Source organism: Hyaena hyaena, unplaced genomic scaffold, assembly GCF_003009895.1.
Source record: "Hyaena hyaena isolate Hyena2069 unplaced genomic scaffold, ASM300989v1 scaffold_282, whole genome shotgun sequence".
Classification (NCBI taxonomy): domain Eukaryota; kingdom Metazoa; phylum Chordata; class Mammalia; order Carnivora; family Hyaenidae; genus Hyaena; species Hyaena hyaena.
In genome coordinates, this window is record NW_024080915.1 from 487,979 (window position 1) to 507,304 (window position 19,326).

Here is a 19,326-nt window from a genome sequence, read left to right on the forward strand (position 1 = left end):
ATTCTTACTGAAAGGCCAGAACACTTTATTCTTGCGTGGATGTTTTGGCTTCTTGGGTTCACTGTACTGACATCACCTTGTCAAGGAATCTTCAAAATGGCATTTGGGAAGACCTTTTTGAAGTCTTTGAGCCACAGTGTTTATAAAATGTTTATATTTTAAATGAATACAAATGTGGCCCCTTTGTTTCAAGGTTTGAGCTACACCCAGGATCAGTGCTGGCCTTGGCACTTTGGGAATGAGATGATACTGGGGTCCTTCTTCCAGAACCACTGAGCACAAAAGACTTACTCATTACATAATGTATTTAAGAGTGTCATGAATTAAAAAAAAAAATTTGGCTTATTTTAACAATTACATTAATTTTTTTCTGATTGAAATGTTTATATTCATTTCAAATCTATGGAAAATATAGAAATGCAAAAATAAAAATAAACACAACTGGTAATAAGCATTATTAAGATTTGGCATAGTGTTTCTCTATCAAAATCTATTTCTGAGTTGTAATACAAATTTCATTTTTTACCCTGGTGCAAAAAAGCAAAATTAAATAGAATGAAATTTGATCTATTTGGTTCTGAATCTGGAGAACAAGAGTTTGGATATAGAAAGATAACTATATAGTTATCTATAGCTCTAAGCATATGCAGAAATATTTTTGAAATATTTTTGCATATTTTTGAAAAAATAAGGTATTCATTTTTATAAAACTTGACTCATATTTTTAAGTAGGTAAGGCCATACAGGTTAGACAAAACAGAGTTTCAGCTTTAACATCTCCTTTCTCCTACTTCTTAAATTTCTGAAAAGGTGGACTTACATATTTTTTAATGTAATGTTCTTAGAATATGTCTAATATCTACTGTCATGAAATGCCTCTTTGTAATGACAGCTTCAGAGAACATACTGAAATGATCTAAATGTTATACTGTTCAAAATTTAAAATCAGAGCTATTTTTTCCATAATATGAATCAGTATTAGGTGTTCAAGTACACATTTTTAATTGCTATGAACAAAAGTAATAGTACTGCTGAAACTAACCTCTGTGTTAGCAAGTAAACTACTTGTTTGGTTTCTTTCGTAAATGTTCAAGTTTCTTTTTGAATCGCATCAATGAACAAGGAAGCCGGATCCGGTTTCCCAGAGAGGAATCATTAAGGACAGAAATAGTCTCCTGAGCACAGGAAATCTGTAAGCACCTAAACAAGGACAAGCAGACTCCAGGGAAAAAGACAATGTCACCAACACGCTCCTTCATGTCTGGCCACAGAAACCACCATGTATATTTAAAAGCATACTGATCAGGGAAAGGTAAAATATAACCATTTGGTTAAAGAAAAATCACATGACTTATACATGTAACATATCTAACCCAGACCAGAATTTAATGTGCAGATAAATCCAAGAGTGAGAATTTGAATTTTTCTTTAACTATATCCAGTATTATGCAATATTATCATTATTAACAACTCTATCTGTCTCTATTTAATGAACAATTCATTTGCATATAATGTCACACACTGGGAAGTATGTAGGGTAATAACCAAACACTCAAGCAGCAAAAATCAAAACCTCTGTAAGAATATCACTCTTAGAGTACTTTAGTAGAATAATGTAAACCTGAAAGTCTTAGATTATACAAACTGAAATTAGGTAGTACCTCCTGAAGTTCTAGAACTGTACCTTTATACCTAAAATTTTTTTCACAGTTAGTTTTATATATATATATATATATTGAGCAGGCAGGAGGGAGAAGGTGCACAAAGTGAGGAGAGTGAAGCGTTAAAAAAAAAAAGAACACTGCTCAAACATTTTCATCCATCCTCGGAACAATCAACTGACACCTTCATTTTAAATAAAGGAAAGAACAATTGTGAAAGGTTTCCACTTCCAAGTAACATTCAGTGTCATCTACATGTAAAGTAGAACCATGGAACATTAAGTTGAAAGTAGTAAGAGTTTAAATATATCTGCATTAGCAAAATTTTATATGCCACCACTTCTTCTAGGTTATGCTTTTCCACCAGAGGCCTCGCATTGAAAACACCAACTGATACAGGTATTTTTAAGAACATAATGAGTCAGTTCCTACCTCTACATAGTCCTTGGCATGGCCCCAATCTCGTTTGGCATCCAGATTTCCCAAGCTGAAACATTCCAATTGTCCAAGGTAAATCTTAGCCACTGACCGACTAATTTTTCGAGTAACAAAATTAGCTCCTAAAAAGAGATAAAAGGATGTATGTATTATCAGATAGTACATTTGACATTTAACAGTTTGGTGAACCAAATCCAATCTCAGCCTCTAGGCATTTCTTTCATTCTTTCCCCCTCTCCTCTAAAATAAGAATAAAAGAAAACGATCACTAACTGTCATTTAGATAAGTTAAGAAGCTCTAATTCTATGTGTCACATCAGCTCTACTTTCATAACAAACATTTTTCTTTGGGGGACGTCTTAACATTCCTAATTTGCTGCTGCAATATGTGACCCAGGCATTAGGCCAAAGAAAAGCTATTGGAATGCCAGTTTTTAAACAGAAAATTCAAAAGGGTTGTATAAAGGGAAATGCCAGAATGGAAGACAGACATCTAAGACCACCCTGATTTTTTTTAAGAACATAAACAGCGTATGCTCCTATTAATAAAACTATTTTGGTGCTCATGGGGAAAGAGAGAGGAGTGTTACTTAGCTCACATGGTATAACTAGTTATAGGAAACAAACAGGAATTGCATTTGGGTTGCCAATAAGTGGTGATCATTCTTCTTTGGAAACTTGCAAAGCTATCCAGTTATAAATTATGACACAGTTCCAAGTCAAAGTTTCTCTCTACTATACTTACTGAAATGCCACTTTCCAAATTCACTTAAGTGCCTTCTACAGAAATGGGTTCCTGAACTCTGCATAAATATTTTGAAACGACTGAAGGAAAGGTGCCATAAATTGAAGAAAGAAGTGAAATTGTTTTATGTTCTCTGGTCTTAATGAAAGGTTCTACTTTTAAAAGATTATAGAGAAGGACAAAATAAAACATTTTGGAGATAATTTTGCCAATGCTTCTGTTTCTAGGTAAGGTTATCACAAAGCACCATATTCTCTAGGTAATAACACACATAAAGTCAATAATGGCTTCCTACAGTTTAGATAGATTACTATCACAATTTATCACATTTCAATAACTTTAGCTTTGTTCTTTTGCAGATTAAGCAGGGAAGTTGGTTATGATGAAAGCTTTTGGCTTCTAGAGAAACTGGCACAATGATAAGGGGAATTTTTCTAAATAGGTTTACTAAATTTTGGCAAGAACGTGGCCCAGGGCAAGTGCAAACATATACTAGATCACTTCCTATAAATATTGGGTATACACATTTATACCAATGCCATCATTACAAATGACAATGGGATTTCCATGGAAATCTAAATTTTCAGTTTTTCTTAGCAGCTCATAGAGTACATTAATAAATCCAATGTTTCAACTTTCCACTGCAGTTTATAAAACACAGAGCTCCTTCAAAAAGACTTCCAAAATGAAGACATATTTAATAGGTGTAATTCTTCTCAATCTGCTACCCATTAGCAATCTTTTATTCTCCATTGATTTGTAACAAATAAATTTAAATGTATAATTAAATGTAGATTTCTTGATGTCTTTTTATTTTAATATCAGGACTATACTATCATTCCAAATATACTAGGTAAACTGGTGACGCCATATCAGTAATGAAATTCCCAACACAAAATAGTTCAGATTATTCTCTTTACTGGTAAGCAAATGTTTAGCGGTCCAATGGAAGCTTGTGACCATGTACAATCTATCTAGGTCCTACCCTTTACTATTTAGTCTTTCAAATAATATTAACTGAGCACCTACCAAGCACCAAGCACTGACCTGGGGAATGTGGGAGTGAACCAGCAGCCTCTAGTCTCAAAGTAGTACAGAGAAGGTAAGATAGACAAATAAATCACTGCTGCCAGAAGTGAGATGACAGATTTGCAAGAACAGAAAGAGTCAAGTCTGGTAAACTCAGTAGCTGGATGTGGTCAGGAAACACCCACCAGAGAAAAGGCCTGCACTGAGTCTCCTCATGAGGTCATGAAGGGACTAATTAAGCTGTGAGACAAGGACAGTGCTCCAGGCACATGCAAAGGCAGTGCAGGGGTTTCCAGCAGGCCTCTGTCTTTAAATCCTGATCAGAAGCCTGCAATGATCATGACCTCAAGACTTCTGACAATGGCTATCACTTTTAACACTGCACTGGGCTCTTTAGATGAAGAAACTCAGTTTTCAGAGAAACTCGAGAACTAAGAACTATCATTACCCTCATTTTGTAGGTGAAGAAGCTGAGATTCAAAGAACCTATGCAAACTGACCATTCTAAAATGGATTTACATCAGTGACTGTGTAACTATAAAGCCCAGGCTCCCTCCTTGCTGGGACAGAATGTCATGCTAAGAGATGTGAAAACTTCTTTATCTGCATCCAAAAGTTGTCTTGGATAATGGTCCAAGTATCTGAAATTTCTAGTTCTCAAAATTTAATTTTTAATGTTATTATTTATAACAGCTTTCTTAAGATATAATTCACATACCATAAAATTCATTCAAAGTGTATTATTGAATGGCTTTTAATACATTCACAAAGCATACAGCTATCATCATTAACAGTTTTAGAACATTTTCAACACCCCTAAAAAGCACTGGCATTTACTCCTCATTTTCCCCAAAGGCCTCTTGCTGTAAGCAACCACTTATCTGCTGTTACTACAAATTTGTTTATTCTGAACACTTCATATGTAAACAGGCTGATTTTTGGTCTTCTGTGACTGGTTTCATTTTAGTATAACATTTTCTTTCTATTTATTTACTTATTGTTATTAACATTTATTCATTTTTGAGAGAGAGAGAGAGAGAAGAGGGAAAGGAGCAGAGAGAGAGGGAGAGGGAGACATAGAATCTGAAGCAGGCTCCAGGATCTGAGCTGTCAGCACAGAACCTGATGATGCTGAGCTCAAACTCACTGACCTGACCGTGAGATCATGACCTGAGCCGAAGTTGGACGCTTAACCGACTGAGCCACCCAGGTGCCCTTAGTATAACATTTTCAAGGTTCATTTATGTTACAGCATAAATCAGTACTTCTTTCTTTATGGCCAAATAATATTTTATTAAGTGGATATATCACATTTTAGTTATTCATTCCTCAGTCAGAGGGTGCACATTTGGGTTGTTTCAATCTTTTGGTGATTGTGACTAAGGCTGCTATAAACATTCACGTACAAATTTTTGTATAGACATCACGTTTTAATTTCTCTTTGGTATATACCCACAGGTGGAATTACTGGATCACAGGGTAACTCTACCTTTGGCCTACTGAGGAACTGTCATACTGTTCTCCAAAGTATCTGCCATTTTACATTCCCACCAGCAGTGAATTTGGGTTCTCATTTTTCCACATTCTTTCCAATACTTGCTATGGTTTATCTTTTCTGGTAATAGTCTTTTTACTGAATATTGAGTGTTAGCTCAGCATGATTTTAATTTGCATTTCTCTGACGACCAATGATATTGGGCATCTGTATTTTCATGTGCTATTAGCCATCTGTATATCTTCTTTGGAGAAATGTCTATTCAGACCTTTGCCCATTGTTTAATTGTGTTGGTTGTCTTTTTACTATTGAGTTATAAGAGTTTTTTTTTCTTTTTTTTTTTTTTTTTACATATTCTGGATCCTAGTCCTTTATTAGATATACAATTTCCTAATATTTTCTCGCATTCTATAGCTTCTCTTTTGACTTTCTTCACGGTGTCCTATTGTTTATTTATTTTTTTTAATTTTGATGAAGCCCAATTTGTCTATTTTGGAGTAAGTATGAACTTTTGGTGTCCTAAGAGGGCTTCACCTAGCCCAAGATCATAAAGGTTTTCTTAAAAATTTTAAAGTAAATTTTTATGGACTTTGTTTTTACATTTAGGCCTTTGAATCATTTTTCAGTTAATGTTTGTGTGTGGGGTGATGAAAAAGGATTCAACTCCATTCATCTGCATGTGGATATACAGTTATCCTGGCCCTATCTGTTAGAAAGGTTATTATTTCCTCCTTTGTATTGTCCTGGCACCTATGTCAAAAATCAATCACTGGTAAATGTGTGAGTTTATTTCTGACTTTCAATTCTATTCCATTGATCTATATATCTATCCTCATGATAGTATCACACATTTTTAATTACTTTAGCTTTATGATAAGTTTTAAAATTAGTTAAGTATGAATTTTCTGACTTTGTTCTTTTTAAAGCGTGTTTTACCTATTCTTAGGCCCTTGAATTTCTGTGTGATTTTTAAGTTCACTTGGTTAATTTCTACATAAAAAGCCAATGGAGATTTTATGAAGAAAGAATACTGTCATCGTAACCATATCATGTCTTCCAATTTATGAACACAGGATGTCTTTCCATTTACTTAGGCCTTTTGAAATTTCTTTCAGCAATGTTTGGAAGTTTCCAGAAAATAACTTTTGCTTTCATTTTGTTAAATTTATTCCTTTCATGTTACTGTAAATGGAACAGTTTTCTTTAATTTCATTTTCAGATTAATTTTAAATATTGCTACCATATGCTTCACTAATTACTATTTTTAAAAAATTTGCTCTCTTCATTTTTACTCTTTAATACACAAGACTGCTGTTTTTAGGAGGGAACTATATAAAACCATTATATATTAGTATGAGACCTTAGAGGTCACTTTGACAAACTATCCCAAGTGTGCTGGTAGAGAAAGAGAGGCAGAGAGGCTGAGCAAAACTTCCCAACAGTCAGGCCAAGTAGGTAAGCCTGACCCAAGCCTGTCTGGCTTGCTTTCCCACCTGTGCTGATTTCATGAAGGCACAGTGCAATGCAGGAGGCATCCCTCCTCAGATGAGATTATTTATGTCGTTGTGCATTATAACAGGTGGGTAATAGACCTCTTGTAATTATTTTAAATATACATTTGATGGGGCGCCTGGGTGGCTTAGTTGGTTAAGCGTCCGACTTTCGCTTAGGTCATGATCTCGCGGTTCGTGGGTTCGAGCCCCGCGTCANTAAAATTACAACTCTTGGGGTGCCTGGGTGGCTTAGTCGGTTGGGCGTCCGACTTTTGCTTAGGTCTTGATCTCGCAGTTCGTGGGTTCGGCCCCACGTCGGCCTCTGTGCTGACAGCCAGCTCAGAGCCTGGAGCCTATTTCAGTCTGTGACTCCCTCTCTCTCTGACCCTCCCTTGCTCACGCTGTCTCTCTCTCCTAGAAATAAATAAAAAACATTAAAAATAAAAAAATTTAAATATACATTTGATTTCTAAATGCCTTAAACTAGAAGACCTTAGCTAAGAAAAGGACGAAGAAATAAAAAATTAGCCCAAGGAAACGGCCAAAGTCCAGCTCTGTTACAGCTCTGTTAGCTACTGACTATGTCATCCTATGCCAACCATTTAACAGCTCTGAAGGTACAGTCTCTTCTGTAAACTGTCAGTATAGTGATATGTGCCATGTCAAATCACAGGGTATGTTTATGTATCTGAAGCAACACTGTAGAACATAAATCATTACTGAAATGTAAGGAATTAGTATCATTATGTCCTTATTTGTAAAACAAGGATAATAACAATACTTACCATGTAGATTTGATGTTTAAATGAGAAAATCTAGGTAAGATGATTAGCAAGTTCTCAATAAAAGTTAGCTATCAGGATAATCATTACATTACAATGTTAGTGGTATCTATATTTAAGCATCAATGAAAAGTTCATATTTCTTACTTCTTTTATGACTAGGGCTCTTAATTCTCTGATTTAAAAAATCTGAAGTTGAGAACAGAGCTACATAGTCAAAGTCAAATGTAGAGACTCACACATTGAAAGCACTAATAAACATTTCTTAAATCACTGTATATTATTTTTTCAATTTAAACTCATTAACACAGAAAAAAAAGAGTGGCCACATAAACGTACATCTGTAAGAAAAAAATAAATTAAGATGGAATTTAGTCCAAATCTTAGTTCTAAGACTGAGATTATGAGTTCTATCACAGACAGAATGAAAAGAACAGAATTTCTGTTTTGGCAATATATCATACAAGAAAAACTACCACATTAAAAAACACCAAGATATGCTGAATAAAATTTTAGTATTATTAATTTAAATTCAAAGTTGAGTCTCCAAGAAGTACTCAAGTGAAGGGAAAGCTCCAAAGCACATGTCTGGGTGGACATTGAGGGTTCTGGGCTAAGGGCATGACTGGAACACCATCTCAGGACCTAGAAACAGGCTTTAGCTTTAATATCCAAGGTAAGGCAAAGGACATAGCCTTGGGAGTAGAACACTGGAAGTAAGGTTATACACTATCAGAGTTATTAACAGTTCTGCTCCCTTTATAAGTGCCTTTACCTTAAACAAGCATTTTAACTTTTCAGTTGCCTTATCTATAAAATGGGTTAATAATCCACACTATGGACATAATAGGATAATATAGTTCAAAGACTGTAGAACTCTAAATCTTGTAAAGTACTTCCATTAGCTATAAATGTTTATTGTATTGGACATTTTTACTGTGATAAATCTTTTAAAATAGTAAAACCTTTTTCTTTCACATTTGTCTTTATGTGACCTTCTCCACAGTTAGCTCAAGTCTGGGGAAAGAATAGAATTATATCAAATAGCCAAAAAGAAACAGTTAATATTCATCCCTATCATTCAAAATAGGATTTTGTAACAAGACAGTAAATTTGAAAATAAGGTTTCATGGAAAAGTAATTTTCTAAATAATTTTAGTGTATCAAAAACCAAGAGTGGTCACAACCCAAAGTTTCTCACATGTTCTGATGGGCAGTCATGTGGCCTGTGGTTCTTGTGAAAAGGAGAAAAAGAAGTAGCATGTGGGGGGTGCCCAGGCCACCACCTCAGGCAGTGGAGAAGGACACCAGCAGAGGCAGGAGAGGTGAGTCTTTGTTTTTCCAAATGGGGAGGAGCCTTCAACCTACTTCATGCTGGCGAGTCTGGAGAGATCTCCTAGGATGCTACCCAGACTGACCTGGGATAGCTCCATCAAGATACATGAAGCAGTGATCCGTGGCTCTCTTACAGGGCATGGGCAGTGGTGTGAGAGCCAACATGCCTGCCCTGCAGCCCTGAGTGGGCTGAAGGTGATGAGGGAGGATGCCCTGTAGTTGAGGCTTGGAGGTAAAACCATGTAGGACATGCGCCACATCTTACATGTGGTTGGTCTATAGTTCACAATGCCAATGAGGGACGGAGTGAGGCTCACTCCAGGAGCCTATGGAAAGAGAAGCCCCTGAATTTTATCAGCAGCAGACATCAAAAAAGAGCCAAGCCTGGAGCTAGTGCAGCCTCCCTGGCCACTAGTCAAGGGAATGGCTTGTACTAGCAGCTCTGCAGCTGAGATCAGCAGTGTGCAGAGTATACCATGTGGGCCTGAAGATGCCAGTTGCCCCCTTGTCAACACCAATTCAAATAAGCCACATCTGTATCCCAGATAGCCAGATACCATCTCAGAAACAAAACAAAACAAAAAACAAACAAAAACCACCACCACCACCACCAAAAAAAAAAAAAAAACAAACAAGGGAAGAAGATGGCATGTGTAGAGAAACTGGCTTCAATACTGTATTACAGCAGACAATTAAATTTTTTAATTGAATCTGGTGGGGGTTTTTTTTGTTTGTTTCATTTTATTCTGTTTGAGAAAAGTATAAATTTAACTAACCTTTAGGAACTGTATGAATTTCCTGTGGCTGCTATAACAAATTACTACAAACCAGGGGACTTAAAACAACTGAAATTTAATTCTCTCACAGTTTTGGAAACACAAGTCTGAAATTTAACAGGGCCATGTTCCTTCTGGGAAGTCTAGGGGATAAACCTTCCTTTGCCTCTTTCTGCATCTGATGGTTCCAGGCATTCTTTATTCTTGGCTTCTGGCTGCATCACTCCAATCTCTTCCTCCATCCTCTCCCTACATCTAGGTCTTCACCTCTCCATTTCTTGTAAGAACACTTTTCATTGAATTTAAGATCCTGGTAATCCAGGATCATCTCCTCATTTCAAGATCCTTAATTGAATTACATCTGTAAAGATCCTTTTTCCAAATAAGATCATGTACACAAGTTTCTGGAATTAGGAAGTAGGCAGATCTTTTTGGGGTCACTCAATACACTATAAGGATCACAGATTAGAATATTTGAGAAAATGATAAACATAAATCAAGCATTGTTATATTATTTTAATAGCATCTTAAGAAAATGATATATCTTTCATGAGCACAACAAACAGTATCCTGTTGCAAAAGGTTAATTTAAAGGTAACAAAGTAAGTTTCTTCCCTATTTTAACTCTGCAAGTTTGCTTCAGTTAATCTGAATAGCTCCCTGGGTCTCTCCTTCAAAGAATACACATCTATTTGTAATTTTGGACTGGAAATGCCATGCATATTCCCATATTTACCAATTTCCCTTTTCATCATTCCTTCTTGAAACTTTCTTCTGGCATAATTTCCTTTCTTTTGAAAATGTACCCTTTTGAAATTCCTTTAATGTAGAGAAATTGGCTCATATTTGAAAGATAATTTGGATAATTTCACAACTGCAGGGTGCAAGTTGTTTTCTCTGAGCGTGCTGAAGGTATTATTCCATTGTCTTCTGGTTTCCATTTTTTGCTATTGGTAAGTGTGAGCTATTCTCTTATTCCTTAGTAGGTCATATTTCTTCCTCCCATTAAAGATTCTCTCTTTGTCTCTGGTATTCTAGAATTTCAATTCCATGTGTCTAGATATGGTTTTCTGCATGATGCACACAATGCTTCTTTATCAGTGTCTCTTATAGCAGGCCTGGAAATCTCTCAGTAACCATCTCTTCCAATATTGCCTTTCTTCACTCTATTCTGTTTTCTTTTCTCTTACTATATCCTTCTGGGAAGGAATGTTAGACATTCTCATTTTACCTGCCAATGTCTTAACTTCTTTCTTCCTCTTCTTCTTCCTCTTCCCTTTCTTCCCCTTCTTCTTTTTATTTTTTTAAAAATAATTTTCATCTCTTAATCCTTCTCTGCAATTTTCTGGGTAATTTCCTGAGATCCATGTAATTTTCCTTCAGCAGTCTAATATTTTTAAGTCAGCAATATAATTATTTTTGTAATAATTTTCTTTTATGTGTAAAGTTCTCTTTGTTTTTTTTTTTCCTCCAAATCTGCCTGGGAATTTTTATTCTGTTGTTGCTTATTTATTTTTTGTGATTTACCAATTTATTTACCTAGAGATGTCTTAGTAATTTTATATTCTGAATTTGATAATTCTCTATTTAAAGTTCTTGGGGGGCTAATTTCTTGTTTTTCTCCTCCTGACTTTGACTGATGGTAGCTTGTTTCCTTGTGCGTTTGATGACACTCAGAGCTCATACTTCTATTCTTAATCTTCTGGAAACCAGACGACATGTCTGAGAATGACTGTTTCCTCCTGAGAGGGTCTATGTTTATTTCTGATGGAAGCTAGGAGATGCTAACCCTGGCAACCTGTTTCCACAGTGCCCAGGTTAATACTCTTCTACTTTGTTGCTGTCTAAGGCCAAAATCTGAGCCTTCTAATAAAACAGGCTGGGCATTATCTAAAGTCTGTTAAAATCACTGCATCACACTAGGTAAATAGAACTGGATACCACTTTGGGGCCCCTAGTGGTGCCCACTTACCGATAGGAGGAAATTGTCAGGAAGATGAAGACGGATTTAGAGAAATAAAGATATTAAATTATTTGCTCTGCATATCTGCATGCAAAGCAATTAATTATTCTACCCCACACATATTTTTATTTTCATACTAGACATTCAGAAAAATTTTATTTTATGCTTTCTTTTAAATGGAGTATGTCTGTTCAATGTGTATGTATGTATATCTCTGGTTCAAATACAATCACTTTTAATGATTTTTTTCACACAACAGGCAAATAGGCTTTTTTTTCTTTATGGAATTCTGAACTAGAAGATCATCTTGTCTTGTGGTTCTTCCCCTGTACACTGGGCCTCACTTCCTGTGAGAACAGATGATTAAGACCTGCTGTGAGATCATTCCATCACCAACACACAGGAGGCAGCTCAGATATAGAACTAAGGCCAAATTCTTAATTTCCTGGCTTTGTTCTTATATCTAATCCTTACATCTATGTGTGTGTGCATGCATACACACACATCTGCCTTGTTAAACTTTTTACTATAATACCTAAAGTATACCAATAATATTTCCAGTCAAATATCTTCTAAAACAAAATTTTAAGGAAAAGAAGAACTGACAAAGTTTATAAAACATATACTATAAATTATCAGCATTAAATTTCAAGACATGAATAGCAGCATACTTATTGAAATTAAAGAATGAGATTAACTGTTAAATCACCATGTTTACCATAATGTATTACCCTTCAATAGAGGTTTTGCTTTTATTTTTGTTTTTATAACATACAAAATGCAACAACAGAGATTTTAGGATGATTCAGTAGAACTAAGGGAAGAAACATTGAGGGAGATACAGTCATTCCTATGAGGGATAATTCTGCTTATCACATTAAACAAAACTGCTTTTTCAAACACATATTTCATTCTTGCCCTGCCAGTACACTGTCTGACTCCGAAGAATCAAAGTAGCTGTGATTGTGTTGCAATTTTCATTGTTTGTATGTGTACATGTACACATAACTGTGTATGTGTGAACACCTACATATAAATACATGCAAAATATATCCATGTCAGCATCCAAATAGTACGTGAAGTAACCACACTTTCTGTAAGAAATGTTCTATTTCACTGCCCAGTACTTCATCCAAAAGCTTTAGATTTAAATATTTTTTTGGAGTTAGATAAAGTACAAAGCCCATTTGGATGCTATTCATTGCAAAACAGAAATCATTCCAATTTATCCTGAACCCCTCATGAACCTCTGCCCTGGGGCCCTGCATTCCCCCCCTGTGGTAGTCTCTGGCCACCCCACTGGGAACTGCCTGGGCTGTGGCTCGCTGCAGACAGGGTGTAGAAAGAAGAGACACTGGGAAGGTCATGGCTGGCTGAGCAGACTGCAGAGATCAGAGAGCTCATACCTCATTTGCTCACCAAGTCCTGCCAAGAGCAACACTATTTAACTGCAGGTACTCAAAATCCAACAGGCATGCTTAAAGGAATCTCAGGCTTACAAGAGGACCATTCACAATGTGCATTTGTTGAGGATAGCTACCACCTTTTGGCAATTATTCATAAATACATGTTTAAAGAGAAAGGTTCAAGCTACTTTGCTCTTTGCATCAAATGTTCAATGCCTGTTCTACTGAGAGTTAAGGTGATTCAAATTCACGAATCCTCATTTTGAGGGTTTCTCAGCTTCGGCACTATTGACATTTGGGGCTGTCCTGTGCATTGCAGAGTGTTTAGCAGCATCCCTGGCTGTTACCCAAGAGATGCTAGTAGCACCCCCTTCTCAGCAGTGGCAACCAAAAATGTCTCCAGACATTGCCAAATGTCCCCTGGGGAAACAAACTGCCCCCCTCCTTGAGAATGACTGCCTTAGTCAAACAAACCAACCCTGACAAAGACAAAATCCCACAAAATTAGAACCAATTTATATATAAACGCTTACCTTACCCACAGATACAATGTTATTTTAAGTCTGTCCATTCATTTGATACACTGATGAAACTATCAGAGAACTAATAAACATGAAATATTTAAATCATGATGAGACAGGGAGAGTCTTCATCTAAAGTCAAAGTGAATATATGAGTCTGGCCTCCCGAGGAGGGTCTAGGTGAAAGCACACATTTGGGAACCATTGATGTGTGGATGGTATTTCAAGTCCTGAAACTGGCTGAGACCACCAAGAGAGGGAAGTGAGCAAGAAAACAGAAATGGTCCAAGAACTGAATCTACTGACACTACAACATTTAGAGGTCAAACAGATGAGGAGGAAGCAGTGAGGCTGAAGGAAAACAAGAGAATGGAAGAATCCGGAAAGTCTGGAAAGCGCTTGCCCAGGAGGTTGTTAATCAACACGACTGTAGGTCAGGGAGAAAGACAGGGGACAGATGGAAAAATGACCAATGGGTATGGCAGAATCAAGGTGACTGGCGACCCTGATCAGAGAGCCTCAGAGGAATGTAGTTATAAACCTGATGGGTGAGAGGGTTAAAGAGAGAATGGAGGAGAGACTGAGAAAATTTAATTTCAAGATGGGAGAAAAAGTAACATCTTTGCATGCTGAAGCGAGGTATCTAGTGGTGAGGGAGAAATGATCCAGGAGAGAGGTGAAAATTGCTGGTGTCACGTCTTTGGGGTGGTGATTACAAACAGGGCCTAGTGGATGAATGTTAAGCTCTCCAGACAACTCATCCACGGGCATAGGAGGGTACACAGAACAAAAATTAGATTAAAAAATGTGCAGATGTTCCCTCTGAGGGCTTCTAGTCCCCCCTCAGATGTTAAACAAACACTCCCCTCTGCTATATGATTTATCCTCCTGTCCACAATGTCCAACCTTACAGCAGCACTATACCTGTTCTCCAAGCACACAGAACTCCCAGTCTCTTGCTCATGCAGAGCCCCCAGTCTTTATTTCCTTCTTTTTCATATAATGAGCCATCACATCAACCATTTTGTTGCTATACGCTTTAATTCCTTTGCGCTCCTAGCTGTTCAACTTCACATATTCTGCAAAATGTCATATCAATATCAATGCCTTTCCTCCTATGTTGTGGCCTGAGTGCTGTGGGAGAACATACCTATTCTAATTATGCTCTCCAACTCAAGCTAAGCTCCTGCGGCCTGGCTGGTAATCCTTTTATGTGACCTGCAAGTTTCCATTGGGTTTTCCTCCTACTCACCTCAGGGGATATAATCTTTATCTCATTCATGTCTCCTTTACCTCAGCTGACATATGTTTTAGGTGTCACTGTGTGATGAATGGGCTTACTATCTACCCGGCTACCTGGGAGTCCCGTTTGTCTTTCTCATTCACATTTGCCAGTCAACTGCCCAACTCCTACTGCTTCTACTTCTCATTCTCAGACATTCCTACAGAACTCCCAAATCAAGCCTTTAGTAGACCATAATAATGATGGCTGCCTAATTTGTAGATTCTCCCAAAGGACATTTTTTTGTGTCCCTACCTTCTTTGCCTGGTCCTAATGGCAATGTACTGACTCTGCCTTTCTGACTGCACTGGTTTATTCAAGAGCATGAACCAAACCCATGTTGACCCAAACAAAGAACCACAGCTACAGTGATTGGTTGAGGGATCAACACCCCATCATGACAGGTCAATTAGACTCCTGCCCTTGGCTTTCTCTAAATAGAGTTGAGGGAGAAAATCTTTTTTCCTTTAGCATAGTGAAACTTAAAGCTGGTAGTGATCCTAGTTCTGGCTTCATAGAAGAAAGTGGTTTAAAAAGACAAAACCAAGAAAAGGAAAATGGAGATGAAACAAAGAGAGAACACCCTGAAGACATGTGACTTCTGGTTCCAGTTGTCACTAAGGTCAGGCCAGTTACATTTCTGACATTCCCACACTTGGGTAATATACACCCAAACTGCCATCTAACTCTAATTATTTTGCTCAAGCCTACTATGACTTTTGACATTTCTAAACCTAGATTCCCCACAGATGCACAAGTCCAACTTAGTGAAAGATTTCATTTGGTCCAGGCCCTACCATTTTCTCTTCCAGAGAAAGCCACTCCTTACCAGATGCTCTTCTCGCTTTGAGAGAAGTCTGTTTTAAAAACAATTTCTAAATGCAAATCTGATCACAACTCCCTCTTTCTTCAGTGGTAACACTATCCCTGTGTGATCTGTCATCTGTCACCTTCTAGCTTTTCCACCTGCCCCTTTCCCACTTCATAGTTCTCTCCAGCAGCAGCCAACCGTACAGGTTCCTCAGCAAGCCTAGGTCCCTCCTCCTTCTCTGCACATCCCTCTTCTGTGAGAAACACCTTGATCCACATTTTGTTCCCCAACTGTCATACTTCAAATATCACCTCGATGAAAGGATTTCCTGAGTTCTCCTCTCACCAATGGGTGAGCTGTCCCTCCTCCATGCTCCTCAAACACCCCTTGCATATGTTCACTTGCTTTTATTACACTTCATTGTAGTTTTTGGTTTACTTATCTCCAGTGTGAGATTTTTATTTTTCCTAATTTTTTAATGTTTATTTTTTGAGAGAGAAGAGAGAGAGACAGAGAGACAGGGAGACAATGAATCTGAAACAGGCTCCAGGCTGTCAGCACAGAGCCTGATGCAGGTGGCAAACTCATGAACCATGAGGTCATTATCTGACCCAAAGTCGAATGCTTAACCCACTGAGCCACCCAGGTGCCCCCACTGTGAGACTTTTAAAGACAAGCATTATGTTCTTCATCTCTTTCACTAGAGTCTAGTATAGGGCTTATCACATGATAGGTATTCAATAAACATTTTCTGAACAGGGAAAGAAGTAGGGGTATTCAACAGTTTAAGGAATAGGATATTTTTTCATTGGTAAATACAGTATATCATGAACTTAGTTCTTTTATTTCTTTTGACACAATTCCATATTCTTGGGAATGATTAAACTCGTATGTTTGTTTTACAGGGACATGTATACCAGTAAGCATAAAGATAAAATTACAGATAGCAGTAAATGATGAAGAAATTATCTGTCATACTAGGCAGCTTATCTCTCTTCTGACACATTTTAGTCATAATTTCTTCTCACCATCCACGTTTGTCAGGACCTCTGTAGACCACTTTATCAATAGTAAGAGGTAGAGAGTGAGGAGGGGTAAGGGATTGATGCAGAAGAATCAAACTTTCTGTTTTGAGAGAATACATGTAATATATACAAGAATGAAATAATTTTTTGAAATCAACTCATTTTTTTAATGTTTTATGTACTTCTGAGAGAGAGAGCGAGCGAGAGAGAGAGAGAGCATGAGCAAGGGAGGGTCAGAGAGAGAGGGAAATACAGAATCTGAAACAGGCTCCAGGCTCTGAGCTAGCTGTCAGCACAGAGCCCAACATGGGGCTTGAACCCACGAACCATGAGATCGTGACCTGAGCCGAACTCAGATGCTTCACCGACTGAGCCACACAGGCGCCTTGAAATCAACTCAGTTTTATAAAATGACTTTATTAACATTAAAAATGACTTATCTGACATCATTCTATATTACGTTTGAGCTGTATTTCAGAATTGATATACAGAGCTATTTCACAGGAGGGCAATGTTCATACTTCTATTTGACATTGCTCATACTGAACCTCTTGGATTAAGTTTCTTCTTTGGCTTCCATCTTGACTCAGAATTGTAGTGACATGTGAGAAGTAAAGCAGGGCCCCTTCATACAAATTTCATGTTCAAAGTAAATTAAAAAACAGTACTGGCATATGGCCATTTCAGTGTGAAGACTGCAAAGTAAGGAAATCTTCAAAAGGGCTTTGATTCAAATTCGTCATCTGATAGAAAATGGGGGGATAAGACAAATATCTATAAAATGAAGCAATTGTGTCTCCTTCCACAATAATCCTACTTGGCACTCATGACTTGGTTTCTGTTATTCTCTTGTATTTCAGAAAAGTAAAGATATGCAGTACCCTAAAAAATGAGTACAAATGATAGTTTTTCACCCAAGGAAAGCAACTAATATTTCTTACTCTGCATTAACTATTGCTGATACTTGGTTTGGATTTCAGTTTATGAAGTATTTTTCAAGAAGGGTCAGACTCCAAGGGCAAGAGTAATCAGAAATAAAGGATAACTTCTAAGTATTGGTTACCAGTCAATAAACACCACCCTTAATCGTTGATATGGAATAAATATGTAATACTAAGGAATTAAAAACACAAGGAAGGGAAAGTATGACTTTCTTATTTGTTATATAGTCCCTCTCTACTACTACTATCTATGCTTTCTTGATATTCCTGACTATTTGGGGTTCTCAGCTGAAGGCCCAGGGAGTCTGATGGGCACACAAATGGCAGTAGCATATCTAAGGCACACCAGAGAAGAGACAGAAACCATTCCTGAACAACAATAGAGAATGAAGAATAAGTTCCACTTTCTGGAAATTTAGGTAATGATTAAAAAAAAAAAAAAAAAGGCATTCAGTCAGTACGATGATTAATTTTATGCATCAATTTGACCAGGCCTAGAGGTACCCATATATTTGGCTAAATATTATTTCTGGTGTGTCTGTGAGGGTGTTCCCATAAGATTAGAATTTGATTGAATCTGTAGCCTAAGCAAAGCACTCTGCCCTCTTTAATGTTAGTGGGCATCTGAGGGTGTTCCTCTCAAAGGCCTGAAGTGAACACAAAGGTGGAGAAAAGGAGAGCTCGTCCTCTCTGCCTGAGTGCTTGAGCTGAGGCAACTGTCTTCCTCTGCCTTTTCCTCCTTACACTGCAAGTGTAAGTCCCTGATCCAGGGCATTCGGACTCAGACTGGAACTACACCTGAATCTCCAACTTGTTGACATCAGACAATGAGACTTCTCAGCCTCCACAATCATGAGCCAATTCCTTACAGTAAATGTACAGATATCTCCTTTTTTTCCTGTTTCTTTGGAGAACCTAATAATCAGTATTATAGAAGACATTTTAAGACATGCAGACACTAAACCATAATATGTGAGGACATATACTGCTACACAATTATTATTAGTTTTTTTGTCCATGGAGTCTTGCCTTGAATTTTCGAGTCTGCACATATTGCTCTTGAGACCCCTGTTTGATTTTCATGAACTTCATGAATGTCTGTGAGCTGCAAACCCCAATATTCTTCAAATCAGTTTGTAAAAACAAAGATTGTTGTCATCAATGAAAATGCAAATTTAAAAATCGTTTGATAGTGTACAAACAATATAAGAATTCTAAAAAGTGAGGGTAGCCCTCCTACACTGTTGGTGGAAATGTAAACTGGTACAACCCCTCTGGTAAACAGTATGGAGGTTTCTCAAAAAATTAACAATAGAACTCCCCTATAACCCAGCAGTAGCACTGCTAGGAATTTACCCAAGGGATACAGGAGTGCTGATGCATGGGGCACATGTACCCCAATGTTGATAGCAGCACTCTCAACAATAGCCAAAACATGGAAAGAGCCTAAGTTTCCATCAAGGGACGAATGGATCAAGAAGATGTGGTTTATCTATACGATGGAATACTACATGGCAATGAGAAACAATGAAATCTGGCCATTTGTAGCAACGTGGATGGAACTCAAGAGTGTTACGCTGAGCGAAATGAGTCACGCAGAGGACAGATACCATATATTTTACA

The 19,326-nt window shown here is 37.3% G+C and overlaps 1 protein-coding gene across 1 annotated transcript in view; it reads right to left on the reverse strand.

The window, feature by feature from the left end:
• Nucleotides 1-19,326, reverse strand: part of GMDS (GDP-mannose 4,6-dehydratase) — a 633,580-nt gene that overhangs the window by 314,725 nt on the left and 299,529 nt on the right. The window contains exon 7 of the mRNA XM_039246524.1: nucleotides 2,094-2,221. Coding sequence (XP_039102455.1) covers nucleotides 2,094-2,221 — 128 coding nt within the window. The remainder of the gene's footprint in view (nucleotides 1-2,093; nucleotides 2,222-19,326) is intronic.